General features: G+C 39.4%; 4 protein-coding genes across 5 annotated transcripts in view; 3 read left to right on the top strand and 1 right to left on the bottom strand.

Annotated features, from left to right (window-relative positions):
* Positions 1-884, top strand: part of snorc (secondary ossification center associated regulator of chondrocyte maturation) — a 7,994-nt gene extending 7,110 nt beyond the window's left edge. For both annotated transcript variants that reach the window (XR_311422.1, XM_005721341.1), the window contains exons 2-3: positions 158-316; positions 442-884. Coding sequence is in view for 1 of the 2 variants with exons in the window: in XM_005721341.1 (XP_005721398.1) it covers positions 158-316; positions 442-551 (269 nt within the window). In the remaining variant the exon portion in view is untranslated. The remainder of the gene's footprint in view (positions 1-157; positions 317-441) is intronic.
* A 4,926-nt stretch (positions 885-5,810) lies between these two features.
* Positions 5,811-8,913, top strand: LOC102215294 (G-protein coupled receptor 55). Its single transcript, XM_005721340.1, has 3 exons — positions 5,811-5,837; positions 6,885-7,647; positions 8,362-8,913. The coding sequence occupies exons 1-3, from the start codon at positions 5,833-5,835 to the stop codon at positions 8,584-8,586; spliced, it is 993 nt and encodes a 330-aa protein (XP_005721397.1). The 5' UTR covers positions 5,811-5,832; the 3' UTR covers positions 8,587-8,913.
* Positions 8,914-10,888: 1,975 nt separating this feature from the next.
* itm2cb (integral membrane protein 2Cb) lies at positions 10,889-17,458 on the bottom strand. Its single transcript, XM_005721338.2, has 7 exons — positions 17,403-17,458; positions 15,563-15,833; positions 13,596-13,733; positions 13,290-13,481; positions 13,083-13,193; positions 12,774-12,924; positions 10,889-12,084 (listed from the first exon to the last, which is right to left on the bottom strand). The coding sequence occupies exons 2-7, from the start codon at positions 15,647-15,649 to the stop codon at positions 11,993-11,995; spliced, it is 771 nt and encodes a 256-aa protein (XP_005721395.1). The 5' UTR covers positions 15,650-15,833; positions 17,403-17,458; the 3' UTR covers positions 10,889-11,992.
* hes6 (hes family bHLH transcription factor 6) lies at positions 17,416-19,250 on the top strand. Its single transcript, XM_005721339.2, has 4 exons — positions 17,416-17,789; positions 17,864-17,950; positions 18,053-18,134; positions 18,458-19,250. The coding sequence occupies exons 1-4, from the start codon at positions 17,496-17,498 to the stop codon at positions 18,871-18,873; spliced, it is 879 nt and encodes a 292-aa protein (XP_005721396.1). The 5' UTR covers positions 17,416-17,495; the 3' UTR covers positions 18,874-19,250.
* The last annotated feature ends 1,571 nt before the right edge of the window (positions 19,251-20,821 follow it).

The raw sequence follows: 20,821 nt of genomic DNA, 5'->3' as shown, positions 1-20,821 counted from the left end.
ACACACAAACCCCTCCACCACGATAAGGTAGCGATTCAAGGAGGAGCAGTGAAAGACTTCAGTAAGAAAACATGCAATCATAGCTGATGCAGCACATCAGCCACGTCTTTTCTTTTTTTTTTTTAAAATAAAAGCTATCCTTGTCCTTTTTCTGCAGACACTGTTTTAGACACTGCCCCAGCAACTAGGGACAACCAAGACACCGTGTCTGGAGATGAGCCACCCAGCGACACCACCCCCAAAACCCACTACTTAACAGACCATCCCTCCACCATCGACTATGATGATGCCACAGAAGTTTTCAACGAAGAGGAAGGTAAAGTTGTCCCATTTTTGACTGATCAACATGCACACAACCACCAAATAAATTTTCTTTCCTAATTGTGTGTGTGTATATATATATATATATATAAATAAATAAATATATATGCCTGTGTGCAGGGGCCATGGGGCCAGGGGCCATCACAGCCATAGTTATAGCAGTCTTCCTGGGAGCATCTGTCCTCCTCGCTCTCATCGTCATCACACTCAGGAAGTTCACCGCCTCCTAGAGGAAACACATATGGTTTATGTGTGTGTGTGCATGTGTGTGTGTGTGTGTGTGTGTGTGTGTTGGTAAACCATGACTGTTTGTGTGCCTGTGTTTCTCTGTTGCTTCTCAGTTCCATCTTTCAACTCCAGGCTCGACCTTTGTGTAAAACGTGTCTTTTGCTTTGCTGAAAATTGTGGCAGGCTCCTTATCTGACTATTTGCAGGTTTCCTAAATACTCAAATTGTTGTTCAACACGTCCACTTGTTGCTGAAGGAACCATCTTAGAAACTGGCTGGCTCTTCCAGTGCAATGCTGTAGCACATTTGTCACTTGTGGGTTGTTGTTTTTTTTTTTTAAACATGTTGTTTTCCAGTCATTTCAATGTTTCACCTTTCTTCAATACATGATTTTGCTTCTATGTTAGCAGGAAGTGTTTGTGGTTATGTTTGTCTGCGTCTTACTTTTCCAATCAGTGAGAAATATATTTGAATTTTTTTTAGCCGTACATGGAAGGTTTTTATTGGTCTTTCTCAGTAATTGTACCTGAGTAATTTTCAAAAATATTTCCAAGGTGTCACCGTGCAAAAGTTTTCAAGTTTGTATTAAACCATTAACAAACATTTGTAGAGTCAAATTAAGAATAGAACATCTTTAAAAGGGGCTTTTTCAATGAAAGTAAACAGACGTGTTGTTTGTACCTGCAGAGCAAATATGCAGTTAGTGCTTGGATGAATGTGCCTTTTGTCTTTGCATGTTTGTGTGGGTTTTTTGTCTCTCTTTTTTTGCAGGAGGAAAATTAGTATAGTATATTATGAGATATTTTTCTGTACAACCCAGAGTCCTCAGTCATACAGCTGGATGCTGCCATTTTATCATCAAGTCAAAAATTATTAAATCATATTTTAATAGTTTAATGTGTGTGTGTGATTGCACATGATTACTGAATTAATTGTAATTTTTTTCTTTTAGACATTATACATTTTCGTGTACAGTTACAGACTGTATATAAAAGATGCGCATTTGGGTTTGAAAATTGAAGCCAATTCAGTTGGGCTTTAAAGCTGTTTTCTTTATATTGGCCAACAGGGCGCCATGTATCTGATTGCTAAGATGAAGTCAAATTATTTGGGTTTATAAGGAAGGGACCCCACTGGTCCCTCTGTGTTTGACTGCAGTAAACACTTTCCTGATCGGTTTGTACTTAGCTTTCGCTCATATTTACCAAAACATTCACTTTGTAAATTATGGTACCATTTAGATATATAAACATGATGAAACATGGTATGATCCGTGGCACCTTGTGACTAAATAGTGATAAGTACCATATGGGCAAGCAATGTCCTTCAGTTCCTATTCACTGCTTGCTCATCACATTTAGTTTCAAAAACTAAACAAGGCAACTGGAACAAACCTCCTTGCTCAATGCTTTTCATAAAACCAGACAGTGACTCACATCAGAAATTATTCAATTGTAACTTTTACTATAGAACTAATACTGTTATTTCTTCTTAATTCAGAATATTAATTTTAAAATGTGTTATGTGTCTTTAGTAGTTAGTAGTCATCCTGTACTATAGTATATCGTCTTTCACTTCTGATGTTTAAAAAATAAATCGGGTCAGATGAACAAATAATAAACAAATAATAAATGAATTAAGACACACATCATGTCTTAATTTATTTAAACTAAACAAAGCCAAAATTCAGAGGTACTTTGTGAAAAAATCAATACTGAGTTAACAGAGTAAGTAGATAACAGGTGCTGCAACTCAAATACACTTTCAAACTGATCAAATTAACTCATCATCAGCTGGTGTGTGCTAACTCAGTGACAAGAATTAAGGACATTTTAGGAAGCAATGATTTTAGGAAAACAGCTGTTGCTTTCCATCAATCTTGAAAGATTTATGAGGCCATTTTCAAACAATTTGAAATTCACCTTTCCAAGGAGAAAACATTAAAGACAGTTGCCAGTCTTCCTCACAGTGGACACCCTGGCAAATTCACCCAAGCCCAGACCGTGCAGTGCTCAGAGAAACTGCAAAAAACTACATGCCTCAGTTAGCATGTTAAATGTTAAAGTCCATTAAAGCAGAATCAGTGAAAGACTGAAGAAGCATTGCCTGTTTAGACGGGATGCCAAGAGAACCTTTCTCTAAAAAGATCATGGCAGCACAGTTCAGAACAGCATGGCAACGTTGCAAACTCAGCATATCAGCAGAAACAGTTCATACCAGCTATGAAGCACGGCAGTGGAGGGGTGATGATTTGGGTTTATATTGTAGCCACAGGCACCTGTAGCCACTGAGTCCTCAATGAACTCCTCTGTGTACCAAAGTATTCTGGAATCAAACGTGTGGCTATATTTCCAACATCTAAGGCTTGGATGAAACTGGACCAGGCAACAAAGCAAATATCCTGAGGAGAAAAGAAAGAAAAGATTCACGGAGTTGTAATAAGCCCAGTCAAAGTCCCAACCTCAACTCAAATGAAATGATGAGGCGAGGCTTTTAGAGCGCGTAAACAAATGCCCACAAACCTCAACGAACTGAAGCAAGACTAAAGAAGAGTGGGCCAAAATTTCTCCACAACAATGTGAGAGGCTAAGAAAGTCATACTGAAAACACCTACTTCAGGTTATTGCTTCCAAAGGTTATTCTTGAAGCTACTGAATCAGGGGGCGTACTTAGTTTTTCCCACACCGTATCTGCATTCTAGCTTAGCTTGTGTTGAATAAAGACACGGTGTAGTATGTTATCCGCTGTTGTTCATTTGTGGTTGTATTTTCTTAAGAACTTGGCAATGACCGGATGACTTTTTATGTCCTGAAAACATTAGAACTGGAAGAGGGCATACTTTTTTCACATGACTGCATACAAAGAAACACATTTACAGAAACAAAAAAGTGTCATATGGTTTCCCCAAAAGTGAAAGCATTTTTTTTCCCCAGTTTAAAACTGAAAGCACAATTAGATCTCTTCTCACGTACTTGAATTTAACTATATTTCTCTGGTGACTGATGACGGTAACTTCAAGCTGTGAAGTGTAGCTGTGGGCACATTCTCACACTTTAAATTCAGTTAAGTCATCTCAGTACATGAAACCAGGAAACTCTTAAACATAATCACAGTCTAAATCTGCTTCTGTAGCTTCTCACAGACTTAAAAGGAAAAGGGCTTTGAAAGCAGTGTTCAGAAATTTTCTTTCACATAGGACAACTCATAGCAGTACGTTTACTAATAACAGCACTACTACTGAAATCACAGTATTGGAGGCATCTTGCTTTATTAATAGTGACTGCTGAGAGACTGTAAACAAACTAGTTGTTGACCTAAAAAAAGAAAAACCATGCAGGGAAGTCACATGGACAAGGCCTGGTCTTTATATTCAGCATTAAAGTATTATATTTAATTTTGATCAAATGTTACATCTTATATTATATAAATCTACATTCACATTATATTCATATCTCTTACGATTCATGCAAATCAATTTGTAAATAATGATGGAAATTCCAGTTTGAGAAAACAAACCCCAAGAGAATGAAAAAAACTTGTGGTATTAGGCAAGATTTTTTTTATCAATAACAGTTTCCTCAGCTTGATTCATTTTCAGCAGCCTGTGTCTACATCTGATATGTGTTCTACCTTGTAGCGTATCCTTTGCTAAGACTGCAGAACTTAAGATGGTAAAGTTGGTCTGCTGGTCACTAGGTTGGCTTACCACTTTGGTGCAACTTGAAATTTCTCAACAGCTGTTGGATTTCTCCAGTGTGTCCTACTAGCTCACTGCTACTATTTTAGTGAAATATATCAAACAACGAGGATGGATTTCTTTAAAAAGCCACAGATGTTCAGATTTTACTAAGGATAAATAACAATAACACTTCATCTTGACGTCAAGAAATTTGTGACTTCTCTCACGATCCGACTAGGAAATCTTTCACTTGTTGAGCAAATGTGCAAGTACTACAATATTTACCATGTTAGGTTTTAATTTTTAGGCGATAAATAATATGTCCCCTAGCCACACAAGGGCTGGTCTGGAGTAGGGATAAATGGAGAGGGTTGCATTAGAAAGGACGCCCGTCATAAAATCCTTGCCAAATCAAACATGCAGATCAAGACTAAAACAATAAATACCAAGAAGGCCACACATTTTAGTTAGGTTCTGGCAACAAAACCATTTATTTTGATTTAGGGAAAGGTCACACTTTGGGTTCTGGTCACAGGCAGGATAAAAGGTGGATGTAGCTGACATGATGCCACCCATTGGTTTCTTAAGTCCCATTTTGAGCAACATTGCCATCTTGGTTGCAACCCCACCTCCCCCCAGATGTGATGAGGAAAGGGTGGGTCTGACTGAAACCGTCTCTCCCTGGGTCATGACTTGTCATTCGCAAGTGGTTAGCTAATGACTTTGCAGTTTCATATCACTGACAATCCTCCATTTTAAAACTAGGAATGACCAAGATTTTCAAATGAAACTTCATCTTCTATTCAGTATGACCCAAAATGAGTGACTGAGCTCATAACAGTCATGTGCCCATGTTTTTATACTGTCTAAATTTTTTATATAACCTTTCAAGAGCTTTAACCAAGCCTTCAGGAGCATATCTGAACCAATAACAGGTACCTCTTGTTATCTCTCACAGCGTAAACCAACCCAAACCTAAAACTGAAAGTATTACAAGACAAAATAAACTTTTCTGATTTAAAGCACCAAAGCCACACTTCTTAAAGTAGCTACTGGCATAATGCAAATTAGCTAGTAGTCTGTGTTGCGTAATTCTAACCTTAAAGGCACATTTACCTTAAATTGCAATGTGGTGCAGTGGATTTGTAATATCATAGGCCAGTCATGTAGCCTTACAGGCCTACAACTACTCAAATCAAACATCAACATGAAACGGCTAAGTCACAGCATGTAGATTTTATCTTTTGTCCAACCCAGTCAAAGTAAAAAAAAAAAAAAGAAAGTCCATTATGATAGAGAGGGGTAAGCAGCCTATCAGGATAAAGCCCACAGTCATTTTAGGAAAATATCTTGCCACTTAAACATAAACATAATCATCGTGAGTGCTGCTGCTAGTTTCTTCAGATGTTTACACAAAAATAGAGTTCCAGCAGACGTGCAGGGCAGGTTCATGTTGCTTTGATTTTAAACAGCTATAATGCATATTTGAACACATGCATGATGTGTGGCACAGTCAGGAAGTGGTGATGAAACAACAAAGGTTTGAAAAGGAGAAGTGCGTCTGGCACCGCGCAGACAGTCAGACACACTGAAACTTGACTGGCATGAGGTAAGAACACAACTAGATTTCACATTTTCCACTACATGTTAGCTGGTCGCAAAAGAACGCCAGGTTAGATGTTAAAAGTGCTGCAGTTACATGTAGATGATGAGTCAAACGTGAGGAACTTAAATTACAAGACATATTTCATTTATTTATCTATTTTTAAAATTTATTTACTTATTTACTTCTAATTAATGCTTACGTTAAAAGTCAGGTTTCATTGTATATATAATGTGCTTTTTTTTATCTTCATGCAAATTATTTTGATCTGAGTGCAAAGGGCCTTCAGCTTGCTCGCTGTAAGGAGGGACTCTGCAGCCAGCGACACGTAGTACACGCAGTCAAAACCTGCCTGTTTTTTTACATTAGGTTTATTTCAGTCGAGTGTCAACTCGATGCACAGACACTCATGTCAGAGATGTATTTGGGATTTTCCTGTAAAACCATGGCTTCACTCAAAATAGAACAGGTGTCAGGTTTGTCCATCACAACCTGACACCAACGCAATGAAGAGTAGAGCATGTGACGAACCACCTGCTCATTTGTTTTCAACTGATATTAAATCAGTAAACACTCCGAGGTAAATGGGAATATTGTTAGTGTCCAAACAAATAACCTCAAATAGAGAACCACTTAACTGTGCTGTCGCAGATTGCAAAACTAATACAATAACAGAAAGTCATTTCCTTTGAAATCTTGATCATAATATATTCACAATTTGTTTCTAAATGTCGAAGTAAAATGAAAGTTACTCCCGCCTGTACTTTACTAAGACTACCATTGCTACTACTTTCATGAGAATCAGGAGGCTAAAGGTTAATAATGTTCACGGTGCTCTTGTTTGCTATGTTGTTTATACCAGAAACAAAAAACAAGTTCACAGTTCCTGTACCCACACAGCTGAGAGGTTTCTAGTGGCTTGGTATAGTGGCGTATCATACTGCCGTTTCTGTGTGGGAACGAGTAACAAAAACAGGAAAGACAACTTAAACTGTTCTTTGAAATCCTGGCAGAGATGTTGAGATAAAATTGAATCCAACTGTTATATTGCAGTGACATCATGATCAACAACATGTCAGTGAACTGCAGTAAAGAGTTCGACCACGTGGATGAAGTGATGAAAGTTTTGGAGCTGGTCTTCTATATTCCTATATTTGTCGTCGGTCTGATTCTCAATATTGCAGCGCTGGCGGTGTTCTGCGGCCTTCTGCGAAAAAAGACTGAATCTGCTATTTCTGCTATCTACATGATAAACTTGGCTTTGATGGACTTGGTTCTCCTGTTGATTCTTCCCTTCAAAATGCATGCCACTAATCACAAGTGGCCCGCCAGCTTCCACGGACTGTGTTCAATTTTGGAAGGGCTTTATTTTTATGGGATATATGGAAGCATATACATCATTATGTGTATAGCTGTAGATAGATGGGTGGCTATCTGTCATCCGTTTAAATCCAAGCAGTTGCGTTCACCCAAAGCAGCTATGGCAACTTGTATAGCCGTGTGGATGCTTGTGTCTGCATCAGTCATTCCAGTCATCTGTAACTTCAGGAAAAGCAAGAGCAACACATTTCATTGTTTCCACGAGTTTTCACCGGAAGGCTGGAAACCTCCCATCATCATCAGTGTGCAGGTGTTTGGGTTCATTGTGCCTGCACTGGTGGTGGTTTTCTGTTCAGTTCAGATCATCTGGACACTTCAGCAGTCTGGTCAGCACAGCCCACAGAGCCGGGCCTGTGTGAAGATCATCTACAGCGGGCTGTGCGCGTTCCTGGTGCCTTTCACTCCGAGCCACCTAGCCATCTTCCTGCAATTTCTGGTGAGAAACTCAAGGCTCATTTTATGCTCATTTTAAGTGTAAAGAAACTGAAACAACAGTCCAAAGCATATCACCTTAGGGTCCATTTAGTAGCTGTCCTTTATCACATTTATTTCAGCAGGTAAACATTTAAAAATTTGATGTTTAAAGTCTCGAACTCCTTATAATCCACTGGGTAGCCTGAATCAGAAAAATATAATGTGTACTGAACCTATTTTATAAAGAAAAAAACAAGCTTATTAATATTTCAGTTAAAAACATTTAACTTTCTGCAGCTTTTTTACTTTGATTTGAGATTTATGTTGAGTAATCATCAGAAAAATTCAGGGGGGGGAGGATGCTGCAAATGTTATGACTCAGCAGCGCTTTTTATGTCAGTAGCACATATGGTATGACAAAACAAGCCTAAATGGTTGTAACCACTGGGGTATTTGTTGAGGGGTACTTGTGTTTAATTTTGATACTTGCAATAAAATTCTTCTTCAAAAGTTGACGTTATTAGAAATTATTAGAAATTAATTATCAAACTGGAGAGTATGGCAAGTGCGTAAGCATGTGTAAGTACTGCAGATATGCACAGAGAGGATCTTCATAGGAAAATTCACAGATAGGACCTGCGCTTCACACTGCAATGCTACCTCTGCTACAAACCAAAAGTGTCACACATGATTCTTTGATGGTAAACTAATGTTTCCTTAACACACATACTTGCAGGTGCATCAAGGAGCATTTCAGGACTGTGGCACCAAGGCCAATCTCAGCCTGTTCATACAGATTGCTATGTGCCTGTCAAACATCACCTGCTGTCTGGACGCCATGTGCTACTACTTTATTGCCCATGAAGTGAGGAACACCAGACACAGCTTAAGGATGTCAATACTGAGCCAAAGGAGAGCCACCAACAGCACTTCTGAACGGGAGAGAGGCGAGTCAAGTTGAGACAAAAACTGTCCCTAGAGGATCACTGATGTGATGTTATGTTGTGTTAATATAGCAAAACGAGGCTAAAACCTTGTTTTGTATCAGAGCAGTAAAGCTGGAGACAAGTCAATAGTGGACCCAATAGCTGATAAGCATAGTGTCACGCACTAAAAGTAATTAACCTGCTCGTAAGGAAGCAGGTCAGAGTGTAATCTAAATTAACCACACAGCTGAATGCAAGGCTGTATGATCTGATCCAGCAGCAGGAAGCCAGTAGGCACCTCTCTAACCTCAAAGCGCTCTAATGCGTTAAATGAAGGCTGCAAAACAACCCATGAACTAAAAAGCCACAGTCTGACATGCTTTAAAAAATCTTTAAAAGCATGAAAAGGTCACTCAAACCTGTAAACCAACAATGAGTGAGAAAGTGACAGGGACAGGCAGCATGACTCATTTTAAAGAACTAAAAACTGATACTGGCGGGCAGTTCAAAAATGTCTTTGTGATATTATCTAGGACTGAAATCAAACATGCACAAAGACGGCTCTTATTAGTCAGAATTCTCATCAAAGACAAAATAGATTAATTGTTTCAGACTAAACGAATTTAACAGATGCATAATTTTTTTTTTATATTCAAAAGAGTTAACTAACCGTAATAATAAGCATATTTTAGTCGTGAATCTCTAATCTATGAAATGCAGATTTACATAAAAAGTAAACAAAACGAAATTATGCCAATATATCTAATTAATTACAATTCAAATATGCATATTTCCTTGACGAGTACACAGATGAATCGGGGTTTATAAATCACATCCACAGGTATAGCTTTAAACATATGAAACTAAAAACGAAACATTAGCAATAATTTCAGTGGTTCATTTCATTTTTTTAAAACATTAAATAATACAATGGATCCTAAATGGTTGTAAAAAATTCTCACTGCAAAATAAGTAACAATATCATCTATATTTATTAAATAATAATTAAATGTAAATGTTTAATCAGAAATACAGCAACAGTCAAATATAGAAATAAACACGGCCTGAGGAAGAGTAGAGAGGATTTTTTTGTGCGTTGTTAATAGATTTTACATTCATTTTCTGTCTTTTAAATCTCATAAATTATACTAAAAAAATATAATATAAAAAAAATATTAAAAGTGACATTATTATAAGAGAGGACTAAAGCATTTATGATTATTGCATTAAGTGATCTGTTTATAGTTTTGCAGATGAAAACTGACTTCGTATGCTTTTTTTGCTTTGTTTATAAACTGATATTGTTAGCTGTAGCATTTCATATTTAGCTGTACTGAACTTTGTATTTTATTTTTAGATTGCAACCTTAGGTGCATAATAGTTTTATTGAAATGTTTAAAAACCGTAAGTATGTAGTCCCGGCCATGCGTAGGTCACTGCTGAAAGAACTGTTTTCATATTACTGTTTGGGTTTATGTGAATGCTGTCACATGAAAAGTCAAATGGAAAGCTGCTTATGAAGCACACAGAGCTGTCGCTGACCATAGGTTGCCGATGTTGAACGGTCATTTTGTGTTTTATGACAGCGTGCCTCACTGGTGGCTTAACCGTCCCATAATGTTGTATTTAATGTATATATCTTGCATAAAAATGTGTGAAAAGCTCTCTTTGAAACCATCATATGCTGGTTTCATTGCATTACCTGCATATTGAAACTTTATTTTATTATAATTTAAGTTTCTGCATTTTGTACTCAATTGTATTTTTACTTGTAAAATACTTTTGTGATCCCTGCATCTTGAGCCAACCCACGGAGTTTGTCGGTCTGGGCTGTTTTCCTTTTCTTCATAAGTTTAAAGTCAAAATAAAAACAATGTGAAGACAAAAACAAAAAGGATTTATGAGTGAATATTATGAATATTTATCCTAAATATTTAATTAATGAAATGCAGCCGGAAACTAAACTTTTACCTAAATATTGCATTTTTGTAACTATAGTAACTGCTGAATATTTAAAAATGTACACTATTAAATGAGACATTGTAAAGTAGGCTGATCAAATCACAAATGTATTACTCATCAGTTTTGAAGGGAAATAACCTGAACAGATTATGATGTTTAATTGATAACAAAGCTGCAGATGAAAACTTTCAGATATTATCACTGTATTTTTGTTCCATTTCGGTGAGAATGCCACAAAGGCAGTGTAATGCTGTGTTGTTTCTCCCACTTTTATCAGTACTGTTCAGCCAATCTCCAATTGATCTAACCCACAGCCTACACAGTGATTATGAGCCACCGAAACTGTTGGTGAAGAACATTCAAAACATGACCAAGAAAGTTTGATAATTTATTCTCAAAGCAGCAAGATTTTACAAGAAAAATTGACTGTACAGCGAAATACAGTACCCAAGACAGTGAAATATGACAACAGATCACAGATCTCTCTCTCTCAACAGAATCAGATTTACTCCAACTTATACATCAGAAAGACAGCCCAAAATCTTTTCCTTTTTTAAGCTGGGACGAAACATCAGAGAACATTATAATGCCAAGATAGGAAAGATTGGGAAATGGCAAGAGCTGAAGACAACAGGCAAATCTGAGTGAAGAGGAGGAAGAGCAAGACAACGTGAGTTTTTAGCCTTTGATATCATCTACAGTAAGTGATCTAGACTATAAAGCGTTCTTTATAAATAATTCATATGTCCTTAAAACCAAGCTTGTAGCATCCCTGACTGCAGACTTTGGTTCCTTCTGTCCTTCTACAGCACTGCTACTAATTACAGTCTAAAGCCGTTTATATCCAAGGAGTAGGAAAGTGTGCGAAGAACAAAACTAAAAGGCAAACAAGAAAGAAATGATCATCCACAAAACAAGTTGATCTCAGATAAAAATCTATGCATGTAACAATATGAAATTAAGAAGAAAATCAATGTACAGTATATATTGCTTAGGAACAATCAAAGTTATATACACCACTCATTATGATATCAACCAGCAAAGTAATATCTTAACTACATGAGGTATGTTTCGCCATCTTCCGACATTCAAAACAACAACAAAAAAAGTAACTAAAAATAACTTAATTGAAAAAATACGAGGACAAGTATAAAAATGAAATGAAATCAAGTCCATTGATGTAAATGTCACAAACTTACATGCACAGGTTAACACGTTCTGCACGACATGACAAGCTACAGATATATCGAAACAAATCTATAACATTATCCAGGAATCCGTTTAAATGAAAAAGACATTAACATAGTACACGGACGTTTCAAAAAAAGAAAAGCATAAACAAAAACATTCCAACTGGATCTGAAACTAAAACTACGAGACAAACGCTTGCTTTTAAAGTGCAGTTTAACGCTTAAGGAATTCAAGAGGTATGGTTTAAATTGGCTTCAGTGTTGGATGGCTGTGATTTCCACCTCAGATTTAGAACCGGTCGCAGATCACAGTCTCGACCACAAAAGTGTTCTCAAAGTGGCGGATGCTGTGACAATTCTTGGTCTCACGCCTCTCAATACCTGGAAGAGAAAAACACGACGCGTTTAGAAAATCTGTTCAGAATCGAAAGCGGACATTTGTTCACATGCTTTCTCAAGCTACTCTGCCTACAACGTCCATTTTGAATCAGCAGAAGCCATCCCCACAAATCACGTCCATATATGTACGCAGGGGGAAGTTTGTTGCATCATTTCTGAAGCTCTAAACCCAATCAAAGGCAGCGACGACACAGATATCACTCATCCGAATCACAAACACCTCCACAGAGTGTGTGGATGTGTCCACTGCACTACAAGTGACTCACATAGCAGGAAGTTCCCAGGCTGAGCCCACACAAACACACACAATAATATTCAGGCTCACAAGCTGGTACAGCAGCATGTTACACTGCAGACGCACTGTCTCAAGTGTTCAAAGGAAGACCCTATATGGTCCCCGTTGATATTTGCTTTTCTGTCACTCTCTCTTTACTCCTACACACCAACTCTGGACACTGGATTCCCTGTGACTCAGTGGAGGAACATCTTCCTCCTCAGGTACAGAGTTTACAGCAAACCAGCACACGTCATTTGACTCAACATCTGACAAGAGCTGGTGTGAAAAAGAGGGTGACGAAAAGCGGAAGCAATCCTGCACATGTCACTACATTATTTAACATTTCATATATACTCCGAACAGACTGGAAAAGGAAGTGAATATGTCAACTCACGTTGGCGCTGGCTGCGGCGTCTGAGGCGGTAAGTTTCTCTGCCGTAACAGAGCCTGTGAATGAAAGGGCCCAGCTGCCTCATGTTCCTCACCCTCCCCGTCACCATCATCTCCTCCTGGATGATGTACGTCTGAGGAAGGTACGTCCCTCTCTGTGGCAAAGAGACAAAAATGAATCACTCGACTGATCGGTCTGTGGGAGGAACGCTGCCAACAGGAAAGTGGGAACACACTGTCCTTCACTCTCAGACAGCCATTTATCTCTTACAACCACAAGTGGCATTAACAGCTAATCCACTGCGTGTCTCACCTTGACATTGACGAGCAGCTCCCACAGGTTGCGTGGTGGCATCACTAAGGTTGTGTTCAGCTCGGTGATGTAGCATTTGTCCAGTGCGATGTCGTGATAAGCTGTAAGGCCCTGGAACAGAGAAAGAGAGAAATCGTGTTATGCCTTAATCAAACGCTTACAAACAAGTGTAATGAGAGGAAAAAACACGCAAAGACAAACACCTACCCTCTGAAAGTCGTGGATGATATCGGCGGGATCGCTGCCACCAAAACGTGGCACGGGTACGCTGATCTGCTCGTAGTTGTCTTCAAGGTAGATGCCGACGTTTTCCTCGAGTTCTTGCCGCCCCCTCAGAGGAGCATACACAGAGTCCTCAAAGATAACCCGACAATGGAACAAACTGTCTTCTGGGATCTGCTAATGGGATGCAACAGAGCTGTGTCAGCATATGACGTTTACTTTCAGCTGTGTGATTTTTACCCACTGTGTTCAGGATGTTATTTAAGAAAAGAGGGGTAATTGCTGACTAACCTGAGGTATATAGTAGTGGCGATAGATAAAGACAGACGCCAACACCAGTCCTATCAAGAAAACTGCCAGGCCCAAGGCAAGGCAGCACAGGCCGGTTGGAAAAGGCTTCTTTGGCCTGACTGGGTGAACCGACTGCCCCTGTAAAAAGAAAAAGCAGACTGGTTAGAGTTCAGATCTTAGATCTTATCCTACATCCTGGTTCTTTTCATAGTAGTGTGTGAAAGTTTTTAAGAGTAGTTTAAATGATGCACTGCAACTCTGAATTTGCTTTGTGCAGTGTGAAATATTTGTATCTAATCCTATCACACTCACACTGCTTTACTTTCATACCCAAAAGCCAAATTTGTAACAGAGTTAATTTTGAAAAGAAGCAAGTGCCAAGTTGAGATCTGGTAGACGTACGACGGACATGAATAAAGCACGCCAGATGCCCACCCACAGTCTCTCAGTCAATCTGCTGCCTCTCCCTACTACTGTTGCTATGGTGAGCGGAAGCATGCTCTGACGAAGATGCTGGCACGTGGCCGTCTGGGTCTATTCTTAGAGGCCTACTTCCACGCTCCATATTTGCAGATATTAAGTCTTAACTCCCTTGGTGGGAGTTAAAAATGAGGACAGTTGCGTAGAGCAGGAGTCCCTCAGAGGCGGGCGTATTAATAGATCTACACACATTGGCTCTGACGCCTAGCCTGCCATAGCAGCCAATGGAAATCCACACAGCCTTTCACATCCTTCTGTTGACGTAACGAGCATTGGTAAAATATGTCTGCAGAAGTGATAGGTGCGTCATCTGTGCAGTGTGCTAGGGGGGGAAAAAAAGACGAGAAGCTTTATGTGAACATCCATTATGTGCCAAATATCTAATTATGTTCAACTCTGGGGATGAAGTCCAGAAAGGAGGCTAAGAAAAGCTGGTGACAGATCTGACTTCCCACTCAGCTAACGCAGGTACAAGCCGTTCTGCAAACCCCACTTTACACAAGCAAGGAAAAAAAATCAGTGTTTGAGAAACTACATCTATGTATTTAAATTACATGTTTGAGAACTGGAGACTGAAAGTGTTGCAGAACTGAAATTGAGACAGAACTAAACTCCTCAATTTTTTTGAAATAAACACTGAATTTTCCAAGTTTTATCTCCTCTAATATATTCATCGAAAGCAGGAGCTATAAAACAGCTAGGTCAAACCGAGACTGACTTTTTATACTGCTAGTTTCGGGAGGGTTAAGCTGCCTTTACACACACACTTTGCTGCTTGATTACTACAGCTCATTCTCATCTGCTCTCCGGCACTACCTGCAGGACACACGTGGTATAACACCGTGACATTACAGACTAGTGCAGTATCCACATCTGACAGCTCTATTGTTTCCTCACAGCGACAAAAGAATAAACAAGCCCAAGGCTATCTGTACGCTGACAGCGAGAAGCCTGAGATTTTTATCTTATACATGCACACTTTATGAACAACTTGGTAAAATGATGTCCTCTTTCTGCCAATTGCCCACATGTATACAGGACTGCCTCTTCTGCAGTGTGCCTCCTAGCTGTGGCTAAACAAGGTGATGTAATACCAACATCCCATAGGTGGGATTGCATTGCAATGCTGGGGCTGTTCCCTTGTTGTAATATTAATGCACAATAAAACTTTTTTAGGCTCAGAAACACTACCACTGCCTTTATTAACCTTTAAGCTTGTAGATAAGGGTGTAATTATATTTTTTAAGAAAACAAATGCAATATCTAACTTTAAGCAGTCACTGGCTTTTCTTTATAATCATGTTAATCACATAAAATCCAATCCCATTAAATGCCATGATGCATGGACAAGGAAAGCGAAACTAATTATATCAAACTTTATTTTTTTGTAAGCTATAGCCTATGCAGAAGTAAAAATCTACTTATGCTATAACGAGACAAAAGACAAATGCCGCAGCATGAAACAAAGACAAAGTGTGCAAACTCACGTGAGCCTGAGGTATAATGATCTTGTCCTCATCGTTGTCTTTTTCGGGCTTCTGCGCCGACACTGGCTGGAAAGTGATCTTCACCATGTTTGTTTGCTCAGTGTGTGCTTGCTTAGTCTCCTGTCTGATTCAGTGCGCTGGTTTCGTCCACCGGACCGGGAAGATTATATAGCGCCGGACCAGGCTCGCCCCCGGGCCTCGGTGACCTCACAAGAGCGTCTTCTCTGACGAACAAGCAGTGTGTGGGTCTCAGGGAAAAGCCGCCTCGCCGCTGTCAAAATAAGAGCCGCTATCGGTCTTCGACTTTTAGAAAAACGCTAAAAATAACAGACTGTGAGCTTAGTTGCTTCCTGGTGAATATAATTAAACATTTAAAGCGGCTTGAGTGGAAAAAATGCTAAATTTACCTCGATTTTGAGGATATTTGGCTACCAAGTGCCCTTATTTTGAAGACAAGCGCCCAATATGGAAGTGCTTTCCGTATTTTATTTAAAGCTGAATCTTCTATTCTCAATGTTCTCAACACTATCATCCGGAAATATTGTGATGTTTCAAACTGGCTGATCCAGCTACTACACTGCAATAAAGTTATCAATAGGTCAGCACTACTTAGTAGTAAGAGAGATAATGCTGCTCAGATGTCCATAGGCTCATCAATGCATATATAATATTTTACAAGGTGTATTACTTGGTTAATATGCCATATAATCTAATTTATATGAATGTGGTCACAAAATGTACTTTGTAAGACAGATTAAGAATCTATAATACGATTCTAATATACAGTAACAGTTACTAATATATAGTAACATTAAATTATTCATTTCTTTCTAGTGAACATCACAAGAAATATGCTAATCAGTAATATATGCACATTTTTTACAGCCATGGTGTACACACAGCTCTCATCTCCTTGCCTCAGTAATCATTACAGCATCTATGAGTCACTACAGACATAAGACTTGCAGCAATGAATTAGACAATATAGGAAATTTGAGCTGATAGTTAGTGATAGAAGCGTGTCCTTAAAGGGTTACAACCCACACCACAGCAAAGTGAAGTCCTAATGCAATAGGGATGATCTACTCTCCACAGTGTCATCACTGTTTTCTGGTCTTGATAACTTTTAAAGAGGTTCCAGGCGCTTTACACATAAGAGTGGTCCATATTCTCCGGGACCCATCTAGTACTATAGATGGGGTGATGCCTCACAAGCTCCAAAAGACATGAATGTGTGGACTGGCAAACATACGGTCTATAGCCCTAGGAGCTGTGGCTCAAGTGGCAGAGTGAACCCCAAATTGATGCTGATCTGAATGTGTGTAAAATTTTAGAAAAAGCACATACAGAAAAGCATAGTATGGATGTGTATACGTGAGACTGAGTGAATGAGACTTGTAGTAGAAAGCACTATGAGTGCTCAATTTGAGTAAAAAGGTGGCTTTGAGGCGATTGTTATGATTTAGCACTATATAAATAAGTGTTTACTTCTTCCCACTCCCTTTCAACATGTAAATTAATCAGAACGGTAGCAATATTGAAATGTATTGATTTTTTTGTATAGTATTTTTTTCCTCTTATTTTCTTTTCTATATGTACCTGTATATTGTTTACATGTTTGAAATAAATTACCAATCAATCAATCAATCAATCAATCAATCAATCAATCAATCAATCAATCAATCAATAAAAAAAACTGAATTTAATATAATTAACATGTTTACCAAAATTGATTGAATGTGGTCAAAAGCTAAACCTCCGGTTATGTTTTGCTTTTCCAAAATAAAACTATTTTCTTTCACCCACTACAAACTAAAACCTTCAGAGTTGTTGACATTACCTTTGCAGCCTCTTTGTCCATATTTTGCACTCTTATGTCTGCATGCTGCTCCATGGTTAAGACATCGTGTGTGACACAATTTAAAGTGACCACATGTGTTGGGGGGTCGTTGCTCGTTCAACAATTCACATGCAAATGAACCCACTGCACACAGTGCATTCCCCACCCCACCCAGTTTCCTCCACTCTGTGCTCACTGCTGCTGGGATCGCCCCGGCCATCTGTCCCACTGACGGCCTCTAACGGCTCTTTGGATTACACACCAACTAACCAACCTCCAGTCTGGTCGGCTCCTGGCAGCGCCTGCAAAAACATGGCCCCCATCAGCAGCAACACACACGGCCTGGACAGAGTGGATGATTGCGGTGGGGTCAGACCTGACAGAAAGGTAAGATCCCATGTGAGGATTCAGAGCTACTTTGAACTGGGGGAAAAACAACTCAGTTTTCCTTACTGTTGTAGATAAGAAAACCTCTGGTTGAGAAGAAAAGAAGGGCTCGCATCAATGAAAGTTTACAAGAACTCAGAGCCCTTATCGCCGACGAAGACGTAAGTTGCTGTTGTTTATGTAGCGCCATTGCTCAACAGCAATTAAACCGATGAGTGTGTTGTGGCTAAGCTAGCTTGTGTTCCTGATGTTTGTTGCTGCAGTTACAGTCAAAGATGGAGAATGCCGAAGTGCTGGAGATGACAGTGAAACGAGTGGAAGGCACTCTTCAAAGGCGTGCTCAAGGTAAACCGTACATATAAACCTTATTTAACTTTATTTACTTGAGTGTACAGTATTAACCATAAGCTTAATTTAAAAAAAAAGAGACATATAAACAGTAATACAATTTACAAATCATTCTTCCGCCAAGTAATATAGTTCTTTATAACTAGTAAAACTACTGATTAATTCATTGCTCTTGGCGGATTAATATTTTAATCAACTGTACTGTGGCCGCCACAGGTGCGCTTCGACCGTGGCGCAGCCAATCAGAGCACAGAGTGTCTGTTAGTAATTACACGTTAGAAACTAAGGTTTAACGGTCGTTTCCATCTGTCTGTCCACAGAAGCAGACGCTGTACACCGGGAGGCCTGCGAGCGTTTCGCTGCCGGATACATCCAATGTATGCACGACGTTCACACATTTGTGTCCTACTACCCGGGGATTGACCCAACAGTGGCAGCGGAGCTGTTGAAGCACCTTCTGGAGAGTATGCCACTTAACAACAACGAGTACCACCGAGTGATGCTCCCGGACATCGTAGCGGACAGCCCTTGTTATAGCAGCACTTGGTCCCTGTCTGAGAGCATTCACACAGCCCTGGTGTCCCCGGCACCCTCCACCACCTCCAGCGACGACCTCTGCTCTGACCTGGATGAGACCGACTCAGAGCAAAGCCAGGTTTCTTCTGAGGAGGAGGCAGACGGTCAAGAAGCGTTGCCCTGCCTAACTTGCTCTAAAGCTCTGTGGAGACCATGGTAGACAATTTAAGGTGGAATAGGAGTTTGGGTTTTTTTGTCGAAACAATAGCTTGGGTTAGAAATAGGCCAACACTGCCTGAATGGGCATCAGATAAACTCTTCGTAAAGATATTCTAATATATCTTTACAGAGCTTAGTGACCTTGTTTGGGCCTGCTGACTTATGTAAATATGTACTTGTTCAATATAACTGCTGTATAGAAAGTAGACCCCCACCAGAAATGCACTAATATGAGTGTGTGTAAATTATTTCCTAATTAGGATCTGTTGAAAATTCTATTTATACATGTCAGTTGACTGCTAGTAGGCTACCTCATCTAAGTTAAGCTAAAACTTTTAAATAAATATTTTAGGGGGAAAAAAAGACTTGTACTCCATTTGTGCAGCAGACTCTTCAGGAGAAAAAAAAAAACCTCATTTCACACACAAGAATCCCACTAACCACCCACCCACGGCTGTTTCCAAGATATTTGTTATTACTCTGCAATTGTGGACCATTTGTGTGCACAGGCTCTCCAAGATCCCTTAGCACGTCGTAGGCATTTGTGAGGTGTGAAATGAGTAATCCACTCACTCCCTCCTTATATAGTCCTGGTTGAGAACTTGACAAATGGAATTTATAACTCTGCTCGACTCGTTTTTTAAATAACGTGGGCACATAACCTGCACAGTCATGACTCTGGAATAAGTTTGGCTTTGTATTGCGCTGTGATATCCACAAACAGTCATCTTTTTCTTTCTTTCTTTCTTTTTGCAAGTTTGGAGTGGTGCACAAGCCTGTGGAAGTGAACATAATTTTAGGCCTGTGAAATCTAAGCATGTCATCTCGTAGCAGTGGGTTAGGCTGCCATTGCTGCTGACTTTCACAGCTCGCTTGATGTCAGACATCACTTCTGTGGTCTCAGTGAGAGCCACAGACAGTGTTCTGCATCTGCACCACCTAGCTCCTACTGCTAGGCATGAATAAGAAAAGCCAGCAATCCTAAAACAAGTCTATTCATATGCCACGTGGAGTGTGAGTCACGTCTTTACACCCCACCCCCGACTTAATAGGGGACACTGGTGAAATGAGAAGAAAAGGACTAATACACTGTGCATTGAATAGTGGAGCATTCTCCTATTTAGCAGATAGAGTAGTAATTATACATCGAGGTAATGCAATCAGGTAAGATTTCGATCTGCTTTTGTTGTTCTTTGTAATCCCCCTTGCTAGAAACAAGATCGACACACTGTTATAATAAATATCAAACGGTGTTACCATGCGATAAAGTTAGAAGGCCTATATTTTAAACTTTAAGCATTGGTATTTTTATAGTTGTTTATTTATGTAAAAAGGTGATATTTCGTTTTAAACCCAGCTGTGACCACTTAAATTAATAACAAGCTTTCTCGAGTGCAAGAAAGCACAAGTAAATTATCATAATTCAAATTATAAACTACTAAATGACGACCCATACATCCTTGCTTTGGTCCTATTATTTGCTAAACTTGATGTAGTCCGCTGTGTTGTGACCAGACCGTATTAAAATATCACCGTATTAAAATATCACCAAAGGTATAGCTGTCCGGGGGGGGATGTTCTTTCTTTTTCTTTTTTTTAAGCATGTTCGCACCTCACGCTCAGTTTGAAGTAAGTATGAAGGTGTGAACAAGGGTCGCTTTGATCAGGAGGATCTGCGCAGAAGTCTGTTGTTTCGGTGGTTGGACAGACAGACATTTGCATTGCGAAGGTAAAAGTGACGACAGAGAGAAGCATGAGTCTTTTTACTTTAACATTTAAATATGTATAAGACAGGCGGCAGCAGGGGCGTTCCCAGGATTTTTAAATGGTGTGGCACAAGGGGGAACCCATAATAAGGCAAAGAGGGGAGGGCACAGGTAGTCAGATTATTTAATCAGTTAAAAATCAGTGTAGGAATATGCTGTACAAAACATGGGGCATGATTTCCA

The sequence above is a fragment of the Pundamilia nyererei genome, unplaced genomic scaffold (genome assembly GCF_000239375.1).
Source record: "Pundamilia nyererei isolate P.nyererei 1_Seehausen unplaced genomic scaffold, PunNye1.0 scaffold00004, whole genome shotgun sequence".
NCBI lineage: Eukaryota > Metazoa > Chordata > Actinopteri > Cichliformes > Cichlidae > Pundamilia > Pundamilia nyererei.
The sequence above is the reverse complement of the archived record's forward strand: the minus strand, read 5'-3'. Positions and strand labels throughout refer to the sequence as shown.